The sequence below is a fragment of the Corylus avellana genome, chromosome ca5 (genome assembly GCF_901000735.1).
Source record: "Corylus avellana chromosome ca5, CavTom2PMs-1.0".
NCBI lineage: Eukaryota > Viridiplantae > Streptophyta > Magnoliopsida > Fagales > Betulaceae > Corylus > Corylus avellana.
Genome location: NC_081545.1, coordinates 29,318,571 through 29,334,259, shown reverse-complemented (window position 1 = coordinate 29,334,259; position 15,689 = coordinate 29,318,571). Strand labels below are relative to the sequence as shown.

Sequence of the window (15,689 nt, the reverse complement as noted above, 5' to 3'; positions counted from 1 at the left end):
AGATGAGATGATTGAGAATTAATATTTAAATAATTTGATAGATAGAGACCAAACCATATTACCCAAAGTAGAAAGTCATATAAGATTTTTTTTTTAATCTAAATTTAGTCGCATATGACTATTTGCCAAGTATTAGTTACTTGACACATGAAAAAAAAACATTTTTAATTGTAAACTTACTATGTTTTATTTGTCTTATAGATCTTTTATATAAGTTTCTCTTTTTTCAGCATGACTTCGTTTGTGGGAAGAAGTTTATAGAGAAATTGAGGAAGTAATTCCCCAATTCTTGAGTTTTATTTTATGCCTACAAATTCCACTTTCTAATGTTGTTATTTTCAAAAAAAAAAAATTGTGCAATGAAACTTGCAGTAATAATTAGTTCATTATAAATTATATCGACATCCCATTATGTGAATCAAACACATGCCTTGAAACTGAAGGAGGCTAGAGCAATGCCCATACACTATTTCTCTCTCCCTTTTTTAAAAAAAATTAATCGATTTATTTATATAGCTATAATAAAAAATGCATTCAGCTTGCTATTCCTCTTTCTTTTTTTGCTTCAAACTCTGTTTCCTATCTATTCATTTTGTTCGTTTGCTGATATGGGTCTTTATCAAGAATGGTTATCTGCTTGTCAACTAAAGCTATCTAACAATCTATTAGCAAAATTTATATGTAACTTTCAGATTTAGAAGTTGAAACTGAAAAAAGGTAATTGCTCTAAGTGTTAGTTTTTTATAGTAGCCTGAAAAAAGGTAATTTGAACCCATTGGCGTGGCTGGTAATTTTCAACTAATGACAAAAGCTACTCTTTCCAATGATTGTTGTAGAATTTAACAATATGATTCGGCATTGATATTTTATTTTTTTGTATTGTTTTTTTTTTTTCTTTCTTTTGTTTTGGTGGGTAACATGATGAAATTATATCTGGCCGAGACTCGAGAGTTCATTTGGGGATTGAGCAACAAGGTGGTGGCTGATCTCGGTTGTAGCTGTGTATATTAGGTGTTCCAGCAACTCTTTTGGGTTCAGAGTATCATGTCAGTATCATGTCTTCACTATATGCTGAACATGCATATAGAATTGAATTACGAACAATGTATGCGGGTTTTGAAAAGGAAGCACATCACACACACAGAAACAAATGTGACTAATGTGCGAGACTGAGTGTTAGAGAATACTCAAAATTCAGGTGCGAATTTTAATAAATTAACTCAACTAAACTAAGTGTTAATTTTGATGAAGTTAATTATTGAGTTTTTCCTACTAATCCAAGCAAGTCATTTGTATTTACTTTTATGTTACAATAATGTCAATGTGCATGTACTCTTTGATGCTAAAATAAATTTTCATTCAGAACTGTTACTTGACTTTTTGTTTATCTTGGCGTATTGCAGAAGGAGAAGGAACACGTTGAGGATTTTGCTCCTAAGGTTAGATTTGAATTTTGATGGCGTTGATGAGAATTTTGAATTTTTAGCCTAATTTTAAAGTCTAATGCTTTTTGAGGTTTGTTTTCCTGTGGGGAAATAAAAGAAAAGAAAGCAAAGGAAATAAGAGAAAGAAAATATGTCCCACCCTCAGTATGTAACCATTTATTTTCTATTTCCTTGAAGCATGGGTATAATTTATTATGTGTTTGTCTGTTTATCTTTCTGGTTGACATGCAGAGTCACATGGCAGTAAAAATATTAAAAAAATATGAAGACATGCTTTTAAACAGTTTGATGAGATATAATTTGATAAATTTGACTGCGCAATAATCATTTCCATCTCAATACTTTTACAATTGTCTACTCATAGCCGATGTTCAGCAAAGTTTGATCTCATTGTCAATGTGTTTGATTCAAAATGGGGAGATTAGTTTATATAGTTACTTTATCTGATTTGTTTTGACATGTATTGGTAAGCATATTACATGTATGATGAGTACTTGCTTAGTGATTGATTATATATCTTTGTAAAATTCTTTTTTCGGTTAGATTGTATGGTCTTCATTGTAGTATCATTTAAGTTCTATTACAGTGAGGCACCTTAATAGGAGTTTGTGCATGTACTAAGGGATGGGTAGCAAAAATGAAATCAAAGAGGAGATCAAGCAGGAACTTAGTACATAAAGACAAAAACATACTGTCCCATTTGTGGTTATAATGTGCTTGCCATTTAGATTAACTTTTATTTGCAGTTTATTTTTTGTTGTATATTGTATCTACTCACTTTTGTAATGTTGTGTTATCATTTTATTTGTGCAAAAATTTAAATATGCTCTTTTATTAATAATTTAGATATTTACTTTATGTCATAAATACTTTGTATATATGGTTTTGAGTTTGACTGTTAAATAACAAGTTATATCTATTTTTATTAACTTTCTATTATAATTTTTTTTTAAGCATACAATACTAACGTTTCAATCTTAAGCATCACACCAAAGGGAATTAAGCACGTGCCTTGCACGTGCCTTTTCCACTAGTATTATGAAATGTCTGTCGACCCTTAAAATTTTTTCATTTTTTAATAAAAATTGATCAAATAATTTGTAACCATTATAGAAAAAAAAAAAAATTAAGAATTGAATATGTAGAATTACTGTTTAAACTTATATCCATTATAAATTTATAGTCCCCAAAGTTGGTTGCGGAAAGACTTCCTATCTAACTCGGAAAAAGAAGTAGACGTCGGCTACAGTCAAAGAAAACCAATCCACGTTCAAAAAATGGCCCCACGTGAAAGTCAAGTCACGCTACAATAATTTACCATTTATTAACAAGATAATACAAAAAATAACTGGCCCCACGTTACTCACGCAATAATTATCATGTATTTATTTATTTACAAAGAAAACACCCAAAAACAAAAAAAAAAACAAAAAAGCAAAAGCAAAAGCAAAAAATTACTGGGCCCCACGTGGAAGACAAATCACTGAACAATAATTAATTAACTAGCTTAGAACCTGCGCTATGCGCGAGATTATTCATTATAATTTGATTTTAAAACTTTTTGATAAGTAAACGAATATAAAAAGAATAATTTGATTTTAAAACTTAAAACACGTTTTCATTGTATTTTTTATTATAGGTCAAATCTATTATGCCTATTTCAATATAAAAAAAATAAAAACACAAAAGGTTATTCAACAGCATATTGTTGAACATAGTGACACAATTACACAGAAGTTTGCATGAATATATAAATCAGATAAAAATATACTATCATAAGAACCATATATAATTTTAGTTTTAATCCATATAAATTAAAACATATTAAAAAATTCTCATATGTGTAATTTAAAACCAGCTAGAATGAGTTAAAACATAAGACCCTTAAATCATAAGACCCATAAAACATATTAAAATATTTTTTCTCATAAGAGTAGTTTTATTTATTTCATCAAAGAAAGAGATAAAAAATCGTAGAAGGAATATTGGAACACAAAAAAACATAATGAACAACAAAGTCAATTAAATTTACAAAAGAACAATAAGAAATTTGAATGAAAAATAATATATAAATTAGAACAGTAACCTTAAATCCTAAATCCTAAATCCTATAACAATATATTGAGAATGGTAGCAAAATTGAGAGTAACCCTAAACCCAATAGGTTTTTGTGTAATACCTATTATATTTCAAAACAAATAAAACTCAAAAAATTCTGGACATTTAAAAAATAATACAAAGCAAAATAACAAATCTTTTATTTATTTATTTATTTTATGGATACAAAAATAACAAAATCTTTCACTCAATATTTAATGCAGTCAAATAAATCATTTCAATCTTCCCTTAATCTAAAAAATAAATTAAAACAACCTAAAATTCGTCGCATATGTGTAGTTTAAAATGAAAAGCATAAAGAAAAAATAAAATAAAATAAAGGAAGGCAAGAAACCATGAATTTTGATTATCAAAGTATTAATATAAAATTAGCATAAAATTTTAATATTTTTGGTGTAATACCTATTATATTTTAATACAAATAAAACTCATAATTCTGAACATTCAAAAAAGCAAAGCGGAAATATATTCTACCTAATCTCTAATTTAAAACGGTGTTTGGTACAAAAAAAATTCTCAAGAAACAAACTAAAGATCATCAATTCACAATTGCTAAAAATTTATACATAAAAGTACAAAGATACATTCATCTCGAATATCTCATACCTTAAATTATAGTTCGGAGTCACATATATTTTCATAAAACTGATCAAATAAACTTTCAATCTTATTGGAAGAAAAGAAAAACAGAGAGCATACCTTAGAGAGAACGTTGTTTCCGTCGTTAGAGAGAAGGAAGAAACGGCGTCAAACTGAACCAGTTCAATTTTTTTAACCGGTTCCGGTTCATACATACTGAACAAAAAATACAAAATTTTGAAATTAATGATACAAAAGAAAATAAATAAAATTTTGAACCTGAAGAAACAGTTGAATCGGTTCAATTTTTTTAACTGGTTCCAGTTCATACATATTGAACAAAAAAAAAAAAAAATTTGAACCCGCAAATCTTTTAATAAATTAATGATACAAAATAAAATAAATAAAATTTTGAACCTGCAAATCTTTTAATAAATTAATGTCGCAAATCTTTTAATAAATTTCCGGTTTATACATACTAAACAAAAAAAAAAAAAAAATTGAACTCGCAAATCTTTTAATAAATTAATGATACAAAAGAAAATAAATAAAATTTTGAACCTGCAAATCTTTTAATAAATTAATGTCGCAAATCTTTTAATAAATTAATGATACAAAATAAAACAGCAATTAAAAAATATGGACACGACAAATCTTTTAATAAATTAATCATACAAAATAAAATTTAAGATTTTTAATAAATATGGACACATGTCGCAATTCTAATATGGACACGTGTCGCAATTCTAAGCACTCTCTACATCAAAACTCAGCTTTTATATATAAATATATGATGATAGTTAAATATATTACAAATAAAACGCCTACATTTTAATATAAAATTTACAAAAGAGAAATAATCAATTTGAATAAAAATAATATATAAATTTGAAATATATATATATATATAAGGGACACAAACGAAAACAGAAAGTAAGAGAAGATAAAAAGAAAAATAGAGAGAAAGAGAAAATTTAAGAACCTTTTGTTTTCTTCATTAAGACAATTAAATATATTACAAATAAAATTCCTAGGTTTTAATTTTCTCACAACATTGATATATAAAGAGAGAGAATTTCGGAACCTTTTGTTTTATTTAGTAAAATAATTAAATGCATTATAAATAAAACCCCTAGGTTTTAAATGCCCAAAACTTGTTCATTTTTTAAAACGCCACATGTCGCAATTCTAAGCACTATCTAAAACATGTGTTCAAAATACGTGTCGTAATTTTAAGCACTCTCTACATCAAAACTCGACTTTTATATATTAATTAAAGAGATATACATTGTAACTCTCTACGTCTAGGTCAATCCTGATCCAACTTTTTCGCCAAATTCTCTTCCTTGAGAGTAACTATTTCCCTGACTCTAAGAGGTTATTGTGTTAGAAAATATAGTTTTTTAAGTTAGAAATAGTTTTTTTTAGAAAGAAAAGAAATTTCAATTTTAGACTTTTATAGAAATATTATAAAAGTCTAAAAATCCATCTTCCTTCCGTATTTATCCCCCAACTGCCACGGAAAATGATCTTTTTCATTTTAAAATTCTTTCATTTTCTTTATTTAGTATATTTTAAAAGGTAGTATTGTCCAAAAATTTTAATGATGGTAATACATTAAATATAATATCATTCAAAATGTATTAAATAAAAAAAATGAAAGAATTTTGAAATGGAGAGGACCCTATTTTAACCGGCACCCAAACCATGTGAAGAAATAAATACAGGTCACTTTAATTTACTGGCAAGGGGAGACAACCAACTACACCGACAAATTAAGTTGGTCTGCAGTCACCACCAATATTCATTACAAAAATAAATGAAATGCTGTCAAATGGTCCTTCACTGCCAACCCCATTAAATTCTATCTCAATAATCTCTATCTGTGATTATCAATCTACTGATAAAAAAAAGGGTGTTTTTCCTCTCATCAAAAAGTTTCAGGATCTATGAATCCTTGTTTAGTTTGAGGGAATTCACAAAATTCAACTGCCTCAAACTTGTAAGTTAAACATATTGCTGCTAGAAAAGGAACGTGGAAATTTAGAATTTATTGTTTAAATTATTTTGTGATTGAGAATTAAATTAACAATCAACTTGCATTGAGAAGGTTTGAATTGGGTAAAAAAATTCTCAAGAAACAAACTAAAGATCATCAATTCACAATTGCTAAAAATTTATACATAAAAGTACAAAGATACATTCATCTCGAATATCTCATATCTTAAATTATAGTTCGGAGTCACATATATTTTCATAAAACTGATCAAATAAACTTTCAATCTTATTGGAAGAAAAGAAAAACAGAGAGCATACCTTAGAGAGAACGTTGTTTCCGTCGTTAGAGAGAAGGAAGAAACGGCGTCAAACTGAACCGGTTCAATTTTTTTAACCGGTTCCGGTTCATACATACTGAACAAAAAATACAAAATTTTGAAATTAATGATACAAAAGAAAATAAATAAAATTTTGAACCTGAAGAAACAGTTGAATCGGTTCAATTTTTTTAACTGGTTCCAGTTCATACATATTGAACAAAAAAAACAAAATTTTGAACCCGCAAATCTTTTAATAAATTAATGATACAAAATAAAATAAATAAAATTTTGAACCTGCAAATCTTTTAATAAATTAATGTCGCAAATCTTTTAATAAATTTCCGGTTTATACATACTGAACAAAAAAAAAAAATTGAACTCGCAAATCTTTTAATAAATTAATGATACAAAAGAAAATAAATAAAATTTTGAACCTGCAAATCTTTCTTTATTTAGTATATTTTAAAAGGTAATATTGTCCAAAAATTTTAATGATGGTAATACATTAAATATAATATCATTCAAAATGTATTAAATAAAAAAAATGAAAGAATTTTGAAATGGAGAGGACCTATTTTAACCGGCACCCAAACCATGTGAAGAAATAAATACAGGTCACTTTAATTTACTTGCAAGGGGAGACAACCAACTACACCGACAAATTAAGTTGGTCTGCAGTCACCACCAATATTCATTACAAAAATAAATGAAATGCTGTCAAATGGTCCTTCACTACCAACCTCATTAAATTCTATCTCAATAATCTCTATCTGTGATTATCAATCTACTGATAAAAAAAAGGGTGTTTTTCCTCTCATCAAAAAGTTTCAGGATCTATGAATCCTTGTTTAGTTTGAGGGAATTCACAAAATTCAACTGCCTCAAACTTGTAAGTTAAACATATTGCTGCTAGAAAAGGAACGTGGAAATTTAGAATTTATTGTTTAAATTATTTTGTGATTGAGAATTAAATTAACAATCAACTTGCATTGAGAAGGTTTGAATTGGGTAAAAAAATTCTCAAGAAACAAACTAAAGATCATCAATTCACAATTGCTAAAAATTTATACATAAAAGTACAAAGATACATTCATCTCGAATATCTCATACCTTAAATTATAGTTCGGAGTCACATATATTTTCATAAAACTGATCAAATAAACTTTCAATCTTATTGGAAGAAAAGAAAAACAGAGAGCATACCTTAGAGAGAACGTTGTTTCCGTCATTAGAGAGAAGGAAGAAACGGCGTCAAACTGAACCAGTTCAATTTTTTTAACCGGTTCCGGTTCATACATACTGAACAAAAAATACAAAATTTTGAAATTAATGATACAAAAGAAAATAAATAAAATTTTGAACCTGAAGAAACAGTTGAATCGGTTCAATTTTTTTAACTGGTTCCAGTTCATACATATTGAACAAAAAAAACAAAATTTTGAACCCGCAAATCTTTTAATAAATTAATGATACAAAATAAAATAAATAAAATTTTGAACCTGCAAATCTTTTAATAAATTAATGTCGCAAATCTTTTAATAAATTTCCGGTTTATACATACTGAACAAAAAAAAAAAAAAAATTGAACTCGCAAATCTTTTAATAAATTAATGATACAAAAGAAAATAAATAAAATTTTGAACCTGCAAATCTTTTAATAAATTAATGATACAAAATAAAACAGCAATTAAAAGATATGGACACGACAAATCTTTTAATAAATTAATCATACAAAATAAAATTTAAGTTTTTTAATAAATATGGACACATGTCGCAATTCTAATATGGACACGTGTCGCAATTATAAGCACTCTCTACATCAAAACTCAGCTTTTATATATATATATATGATAATTACCATATTTTCATTCATTTATTTCACTAGATAACACAAAATGGCTCTTTGCCTCTCTCTTGTTTATCTATTTTTGGGGAGTTCAGATAAGGATTTATAATAATTAAATTTTTGAATAGTTCGTAATTTAAACAAATAATTTAAAATTTTGACCCACAGAAATGATTTTTCACGAAGATACCTGGCAATTGCATCTTTTTTTTTAAAAAAAAAAAAATTCACTTGTGGACTTGGTCTACGTTAGGAGTCCTTTTTCGTAGTAAAAGGGGCAAAGAGCTTTCGCTTAGACTACTTTTTCTACAGTCAATAAGGGTCTTTCGTTAGTGCATTATTGCTTCCAGATGACCAATTCGGACAGAAGTTCATATAATTGCTTCAAACCGCGTTTCCTATGATTTTCATTCACACTCTCTCTCCCAGCTGTGATATATTCCTTCGGTTTCTTCTTCTTATTCCAATTTGAAAACATGGGTTCAAGCAGACCATCGTCCCCTCACATGTTCATGTTCATGTTCATATCGTTCATGTTCATGTCCATACAAGCTTGTTTTTGTGGTGGAAACGAACGCTATGTGAACTGCAACAGACCCTTTCTACGCGCCAACACTCACCGGACACTGCGCTTCACTGTGCTACCACCGCAGTCGTCGATGATGCCATTTGCTGAGTCACCTGAAGCAGGTCTGGATTAATTTTCTGCTTTTTCTTTTGTTTTTATTCCTTTTGTTATGTTTTTGTGGTTGCTGAATAATGCGTTTGGCTTAATTTCTTACGACCAAACTATCCAAGATAATTTTTTTTTTTTTTATAAAGACTTCTAACTAATTTTATCTTCTTGTTGCAATATCTAATAAGTATCGGAGTAAGACTGCCCCCGTTGTTGGTATTACACTGATAACCATATTAAATATCTTCTAATTCCTCTCTTTCTTGTCCAAATAATATTGAATGGTATCTGGCTGTCCCAAAATGTTTTACATTTGAAGAGTTCATTCTTCAAAAGGTTTTATTTCGTCAACAAAATTGTGTGAATGTAATTGGTGTATGTTTTATTTGATTTTGAGGTTGATATTGATATTGATATTGAACATTGAACATTGAATCTGAAACTACTTGTTATCTGACTTGGAGGTTGTGGAAATTGTGGACCGCTGTGATCATGACCATTGTGTTCCTCATAATTACTACTATAATAAGCTTGCATATTTCCAAATAGTGAAACTAACAAGACATATGTTTGATTGTTAGTTCCTTCGGCATATATAGGGTGCATCTGGAATTGCGATTTCGTAAGAATAATTTGTGTTTTTAAAAAATATCGTAAAACGTAAGGTGTTTGGCATTGCGATTTAAAAAATACTTAATTTAAAATAGGAAAAAAATCTGCGATTTCAATAAGCAAGGTGGGGGGGTGCTTATTTGAAGAAAAAAAAAAGCGAATTTCAACCAAAATCATGAATTCGCATAACAAATATTTAATAAAAAAGTATTTTTTAACATGTTTTACCAAATATCTTTACGATTTAAAAAAGTAGCGATTTCAAAAACGCTATTTAATTTTAAAAATACTATTTTTAAAATCGCACTTATTGAAACCGCAATTCCAAACGGTACTATATATGCTTGATATGTAGCTTAATTAGCCCCTTTGGTTTCCCTTCACATATTATGTCTTTGTATTATCCAATTTGATAATTTCTATTTCTAAAAGTGTGCATTAATTGATCATTTTCAGGTGATTCCTCAAAAGGATATTATACGCGGGGCGTTCCCAGTAGTCGGCCCAATCCACCAGGTTGATTGTTATAATTAAGTTCCAATATTTTCTTCAGCACTATATGTTTGATGTATATAGCTTAGGCTTTGGCTTCCCTTCACATATTATGTCTTTGTACAATTAATTGTACGATCCAGTTTGGTAATTATGCATGTGATCTATTTCTAAAAGTGTGCATCAATTTGATAATTTTTAGGTTCCACAGCAAATGAAAAGTCCCATCTATATCTATTATCATCTTTATAACTTCTGTAATAATCATTAAAAAAAAAAAAAAAACACTAAATCAATGTTCTAGTTTCAAATGCAATAATATTATCATGATTAAGTCAATATATATAAGACTTTAATAGTTCATTTATCAAAGTTCATGATAGGTATATTACATTTATTTAATTTTTTAGTTATATAAATATAATTATATGTATACAAGCATGTTATCTCTTTAAATATATTTTATTTGCGATCTGCGAACTGTTGTTATTGTCTAGTTTTAAGAAAGTTAATTTGTCATTACTTAGTATTTTTGTTACAGGTTATATAATAGATGAATCTTTAAACCATTCTATTAATTTATTCAATTAAAATAGAGTCATTGTTAATGATTGTTTTTCCTTCTGAAAACATTCATGCATTATTGGACAGAGGGAATAATTGATTTTTTTTTATAAAAAAAAAAATTCTTGTTAATTTCTTTATCAAATTCCTTGTTCTCCCAGCTTTCCCGCAGTCTTTCAATCAGATTTCCTAATTGTTATTTTCAAAACTAGGTTATACAATTTCTTTATCTTTTTCTGATTGATTTTTTTTTTTTTTTTTGTTCTTTGTGTCTCAGTATTTTCTCAGCCAACCTCGTCTCCACCAGCACCACAGCCCAATATTGTTCCATCACTTTCTCAGCCAACCTCGTCTTCACCAGCATCACAGTCCATTGTTCCATCAGGAGTTCCAGGTTTGAATCTTGCTTGATTTTTTTATTTTTTGTTCTAGCTTTATAATTTCCAATATTTGTTTTATTATTTTTTTACTGCTTGAATTGTTAGGTTGTTGAATAATGAGCTCGACTATTCTATGATATAGTAGGTGCATGTTTGTGAGAATGTCCTCGTTTGAAGTTAAGTAATTAAGCTAGCTTGTTTCCAAGGGGTAATTTAATCGGTTGGAGATCATTTCTCTTGAAGTTGAGATTACAATTTCGAATCTCATTTCTCCATTTCCCTCATCTTGTGTGGACGTGTAAAAAAAAAAAAAAAAAATCAAGTTAAGTTAAGAAAGCTCGTAAAATTGATTTGTATACCAATAGTTTAAATTTGTAGAAACACTTGTGAGTTTAAACTCCTTCTTAATTAATAAATAAATCTTAATAAACAAAATAATCAATTGAAACTCTTTCTCAATAAAGCAAGCTTCAACACTTAGAATATTCAATTGAAATGATAAGTAAATTACAAAGATAATGTTGAAATTCAGGAACTATACTATGAAACCATATATATTAAATCACAAATTAAAACAAATTTCTCGTTCTCCCAACTTTCCCAGGGTCTTTCGATCAGCTTTCCTAATTGGTTATACAATTTCTATATCTTTTTCTTATTGATTGTTTTTTTTTAATCTTTGTGTCGCAGATTTTCCGCAATCCCTGTCTCAAGCACCACAACCCATTGGGCCATCAAGAGATTTAGGAGTCCGAGGTTCGGGTCTTGCTTTTTTTTTTTTTTTTTTTTTAGCTTTATATCTTCCAATATTCTTTATTTAGGCTTGATTGTAATCAAATTTTAGAGATTTCATTACTATATTTATTATCATCCCACCAATTAATTAGAACCGACAATTTTTAATACGACTTGTGAATTTGATATCAATCTAACAAGAAGTTATATAGTTAGGGTTTAGTCAAGTAAACGAGAAACCAATCTACACATCGCTGCAAGAATCGGCACAAACTGCCCCACGCGTCACATGAGCTGTCACACACTGCCAAAGTCCTCCACGCGCACGCCCTCATGCACCACTGAAGTCTGGCCGTCAATCCATGTGCTTCAGGTGCCAGCCACGCACCCTCACTGTACTTTGCATGCGCTATACATGTGGGTCGGGTTTGGGTCATCGGATCCAATAACGAACCCAAGCAGGTCAGTCCAAGGTGCTACATGCGGGATTCGGATCTCTAATCTAACTAGAGTGGGCTCAATGCTGCATGCGCATACCAGATAAGGTCTAATAACCGCCAAAGTGAGCCTAGTTTGAATTGGATCATGGCATCGGATACAATAACCACCCAAGTGAGCTCAGGTCGAGTCGGATTCAGGCTGCACAATCCAATAACTTGCCCAATTGAGCTAACTCGGTTTGTTTTCTGACACATTGCCACCCATTGTCGCAAGCATCGCCACTGCTGCCATTGTACCAAGTCACCATCAGCCATCACTATCTCCGATCACCTCGATCCCCGCAACCACTACCAGCTACCACCATGTCCGTCGTGTACGCCGTTCATCGTCGTCTCATGTCGACCTCACCAGATTAAGATCACGTCTGGTTTTGGTGTTGGCTGTATTCTTGCTGGTTTCAAACACATGCAAGTAGCACAAATTCATGCATTGTCTCACAAGTTTTTTGTTCTTTTAAATCACACACAAGCCATGTCCACTTGTTGATGAAACTATCGTGTGTTGAGTACGCGTGACGACTGCCACCTTTCTACGGAACAGGATCCTCTCCAGTTTGAATGAACTGGATAATATCCAGTTAGTTATAGTGAATGAGTATTTTTGTCTTTTCACTTTTTGAGTGGACAAAATAGCATTTACTATAATTAAATGGATATTATCCAGTTCAAATGGTATGTAGAGAATCCTGATTCCCTTTCTACAAGCTGTGAGTTTATTGAGTTGAATCTCTATTCTCACACTCAAGGAATAATACCCAATTCTCTCTCCGACAATTTACTAGCTAGGTCATCGTCACATGCACAGGCACCGCCTTCTAGAGCATTCTACATAATTTCTTTTTTCTTCTATATATACTTCCCTTCTCCTTCCACGCTCTTTTTAGTCATAAAATTGTCATCATGTAAGTTCAGGAAAATAAAAAATAAAGAACTCTAACTTTGTGTTCTTCTTGCAGATCCATATCCTTCGAAAAGCAATCTGTGGCTGAAAATTACAATCGGTAGGACAATCAAATATCGTATAAAAGCTATTCTAGTTTCTTTCTTGCTCTAACATATAATGAAATGGCATCATCTTTCTGTATGTTTCAGAAGAATGTACCATTTCTGCAATACATTATTTTATTTCTTTTCTTCTTTCAATGCTCTAATGAAATACGTGACTTAGACCATTCTTTGCATGCAGGCATTTCAGCAGCTGTGGCTGCTATTGTAGTAAACTTTTGTTTTATTATCTATTGCGTTAAGAGAGGGCACTTCTCAAGTAACGCAATGGTTTGCTGTAATAGTGGTGCAGAAAAATTTCAAATCATTGATGAGGAAATCATGAAGAACTGCGGATCAATAGCCCCAAAACGATATACTTATTCAGATGTAAAGAAATTGACCAACTCATTCAAAGATAAAGTAGGACAAGGAGGATACGGTGTTGTATACAAAGGGAAGCTACCTGATGGGCGTATGGTGGCAGTGAAAGTCCTCAACAAGTCCAAAGGTAATGGAGAAGAATTTATCAACGAAGTAGCTAGCATTAGCAGAACATCGCATGTTAATATAGTCACTCTTTTAGGTTATTGCTACGAGAGGACTAAAAGAGCTCTGATCTATGAATTCATGCCTAATGGATCTCTTGATAAGTTCATATATGATAAAGGATCTCCAATTACAAATTGTCACTTGGATAGCAAGACTATGTTCCAAATTGCTGTTGGCATTGCTCGAGGACTAGAATACTTGCACCGTGGTTGTAACACAAGGATCCTACATTTTGACATAAAACCCCACAATATACTTTTGGATGAAGATTTGCGCCCAAAAATATCTGATTTTGGCCTTGCTAAACGATGCAAAACAAAGGAGAGCATTGTGTTATTGACGGGCATGAGAGGGACTGCAGGATTTATTGCACCAGAAGTATTTAGTCGGAACTTTGGTGGAGTCTCTCACAAGTCTGACGTTTACAGCTACGGAATGTTGGTTCTTGAAATGGTTGGAGGAAGAAAAAATTTTGATGGAGGACTCTCTCATACCAGTGAAATATATTTTCCACACTGGATTTATATGAAGCTTGAACAGGACATAAATTCTGCTACTTTTAGGGAAGTAATAGAAGAGGAGGTAGAAGAGACAACAAAAAAGATGATAATAGTTAGTTTGTGGTGCATTCAGACAAATCCTTCAGATCGGCCTTCAATTGGTAAGGTGATAGAGATGTTAGAAGGAACCCTTCAATCCTTACCATTTCCACCAAAGCCATTCTTGGATTCACCTACGAGGTCACCTTAAGATTCTTCCACGACTTCATAGTCATAAAAATCCAACATTTAAAATAGGTGCAACTGTATCTAAAATTGAAAGAAGAATAGATGATCTCATTGCTGTGTTTTGCTTGCTTACATAGTTACATAATGTTGTATATATACAATTTTACATTGAGACAAATCGCACGTACGGAATATGGAGAAGATTTCATGAAAAATGTCACACCATATCCTACTCGATGTGGTGATCAAAGACATTTCTCTGCTAGGTTTACATGGGGCGTTGGACTATTGTATTGCAGTCTAACTTATTCATATTTAGAGATTGATTGCAACCTGTTTTTTCTTGCAATTGTTCATCTATACAAAAAATGTGAGACCATTTTTTTTTTTTTCATGACACTGCTTTTGGATATAATTTAGTTATATATAACCCATTAATGCCTTATCTCAATCCTTTCATACTATCTAGATAGGTAAAATCCTTGCAATTTGTCTCAGTGTAGAAAATATTATATATATTTTAACAAGTTCATAGCTCTTTCCAATCAATTTCCTAACACGTTCATAGTTCTCTCCAATCGATTTCCCAACAAATCCATACTTCACACTGCAAAATAGGTGGTCTATAAATAGGATTACTTGCGCGCGCATGCAGCTGCACATTTACATTTTTCAGTGCTCCTTTTCTTTTTAACTATTTACGTCTAATAATTCTATCCAATCCATTTTAAAGCAATTAAATTTCAATTAAAGATAAAGCAGTACTTATAACAACTTTATTTCCCTCTTGCAAGAAGTCGTGGCTCAAAGCCAATATAGACATAACCTTCCTCGTCCTCCATCTCTCTCTCTCTCTCTCACACCATTTTTGGTTGTAACTTGTTTTGCAAGAAGAACCATCCCCAAGCACACACAAGTTTACCATTTAACCTCGAATTAATTACATGAATTTTCTTTTCCCATACGAATAAGTTTACGCGTCCCCAAGAGGTAGCTCAATCGGCTGGGACCACACTTAATGAAGTGGAAGTCACTAGTTCGAATCCCCTCCCCCCTCTTGTACGGACATGTAAAAAAAAACAAAAAAAACAAAAGTTTACGCATTCCCCTCCCCCCATATTCAAGAGAAAAAAACAAAAAGCTTCCGCGTCGTACTTATT

General features: G+C 30.7%; 1 protein-coding gene across 1 annotated transcript; it reads left to right on the top strand.

The window, feature by feature from the left end:
* The first annotated feature begins 8,618 nt into the window (after nt 1–8,618).
* On the top strand, nt 8,619–14,863 carry LOC132182363 (PR5-like receptor kinase). Its single transcript, XM_059595592.1, has 6 exons — nt 8,619–8,996; nt 10,051–10,110; nt 10,928–11,044; nt 11,721–11,786; nt 13,222–13,266; nt 13,452–14,863. The coding sequence occupies exons 1-6, from the start codon at nt 8,783–8,785 to the stop codon at nt 14,549–14,551; spliced, it is 1,602 nt and encodes a 533-aa protein (XP_059451575.1). The 5' UTR covers nt 8,619–8,782; the 3' UTR covers nt 14,552–14,863.
* Nucleotides 14,864–15,689: the final 826 nt, after the last annotated feature.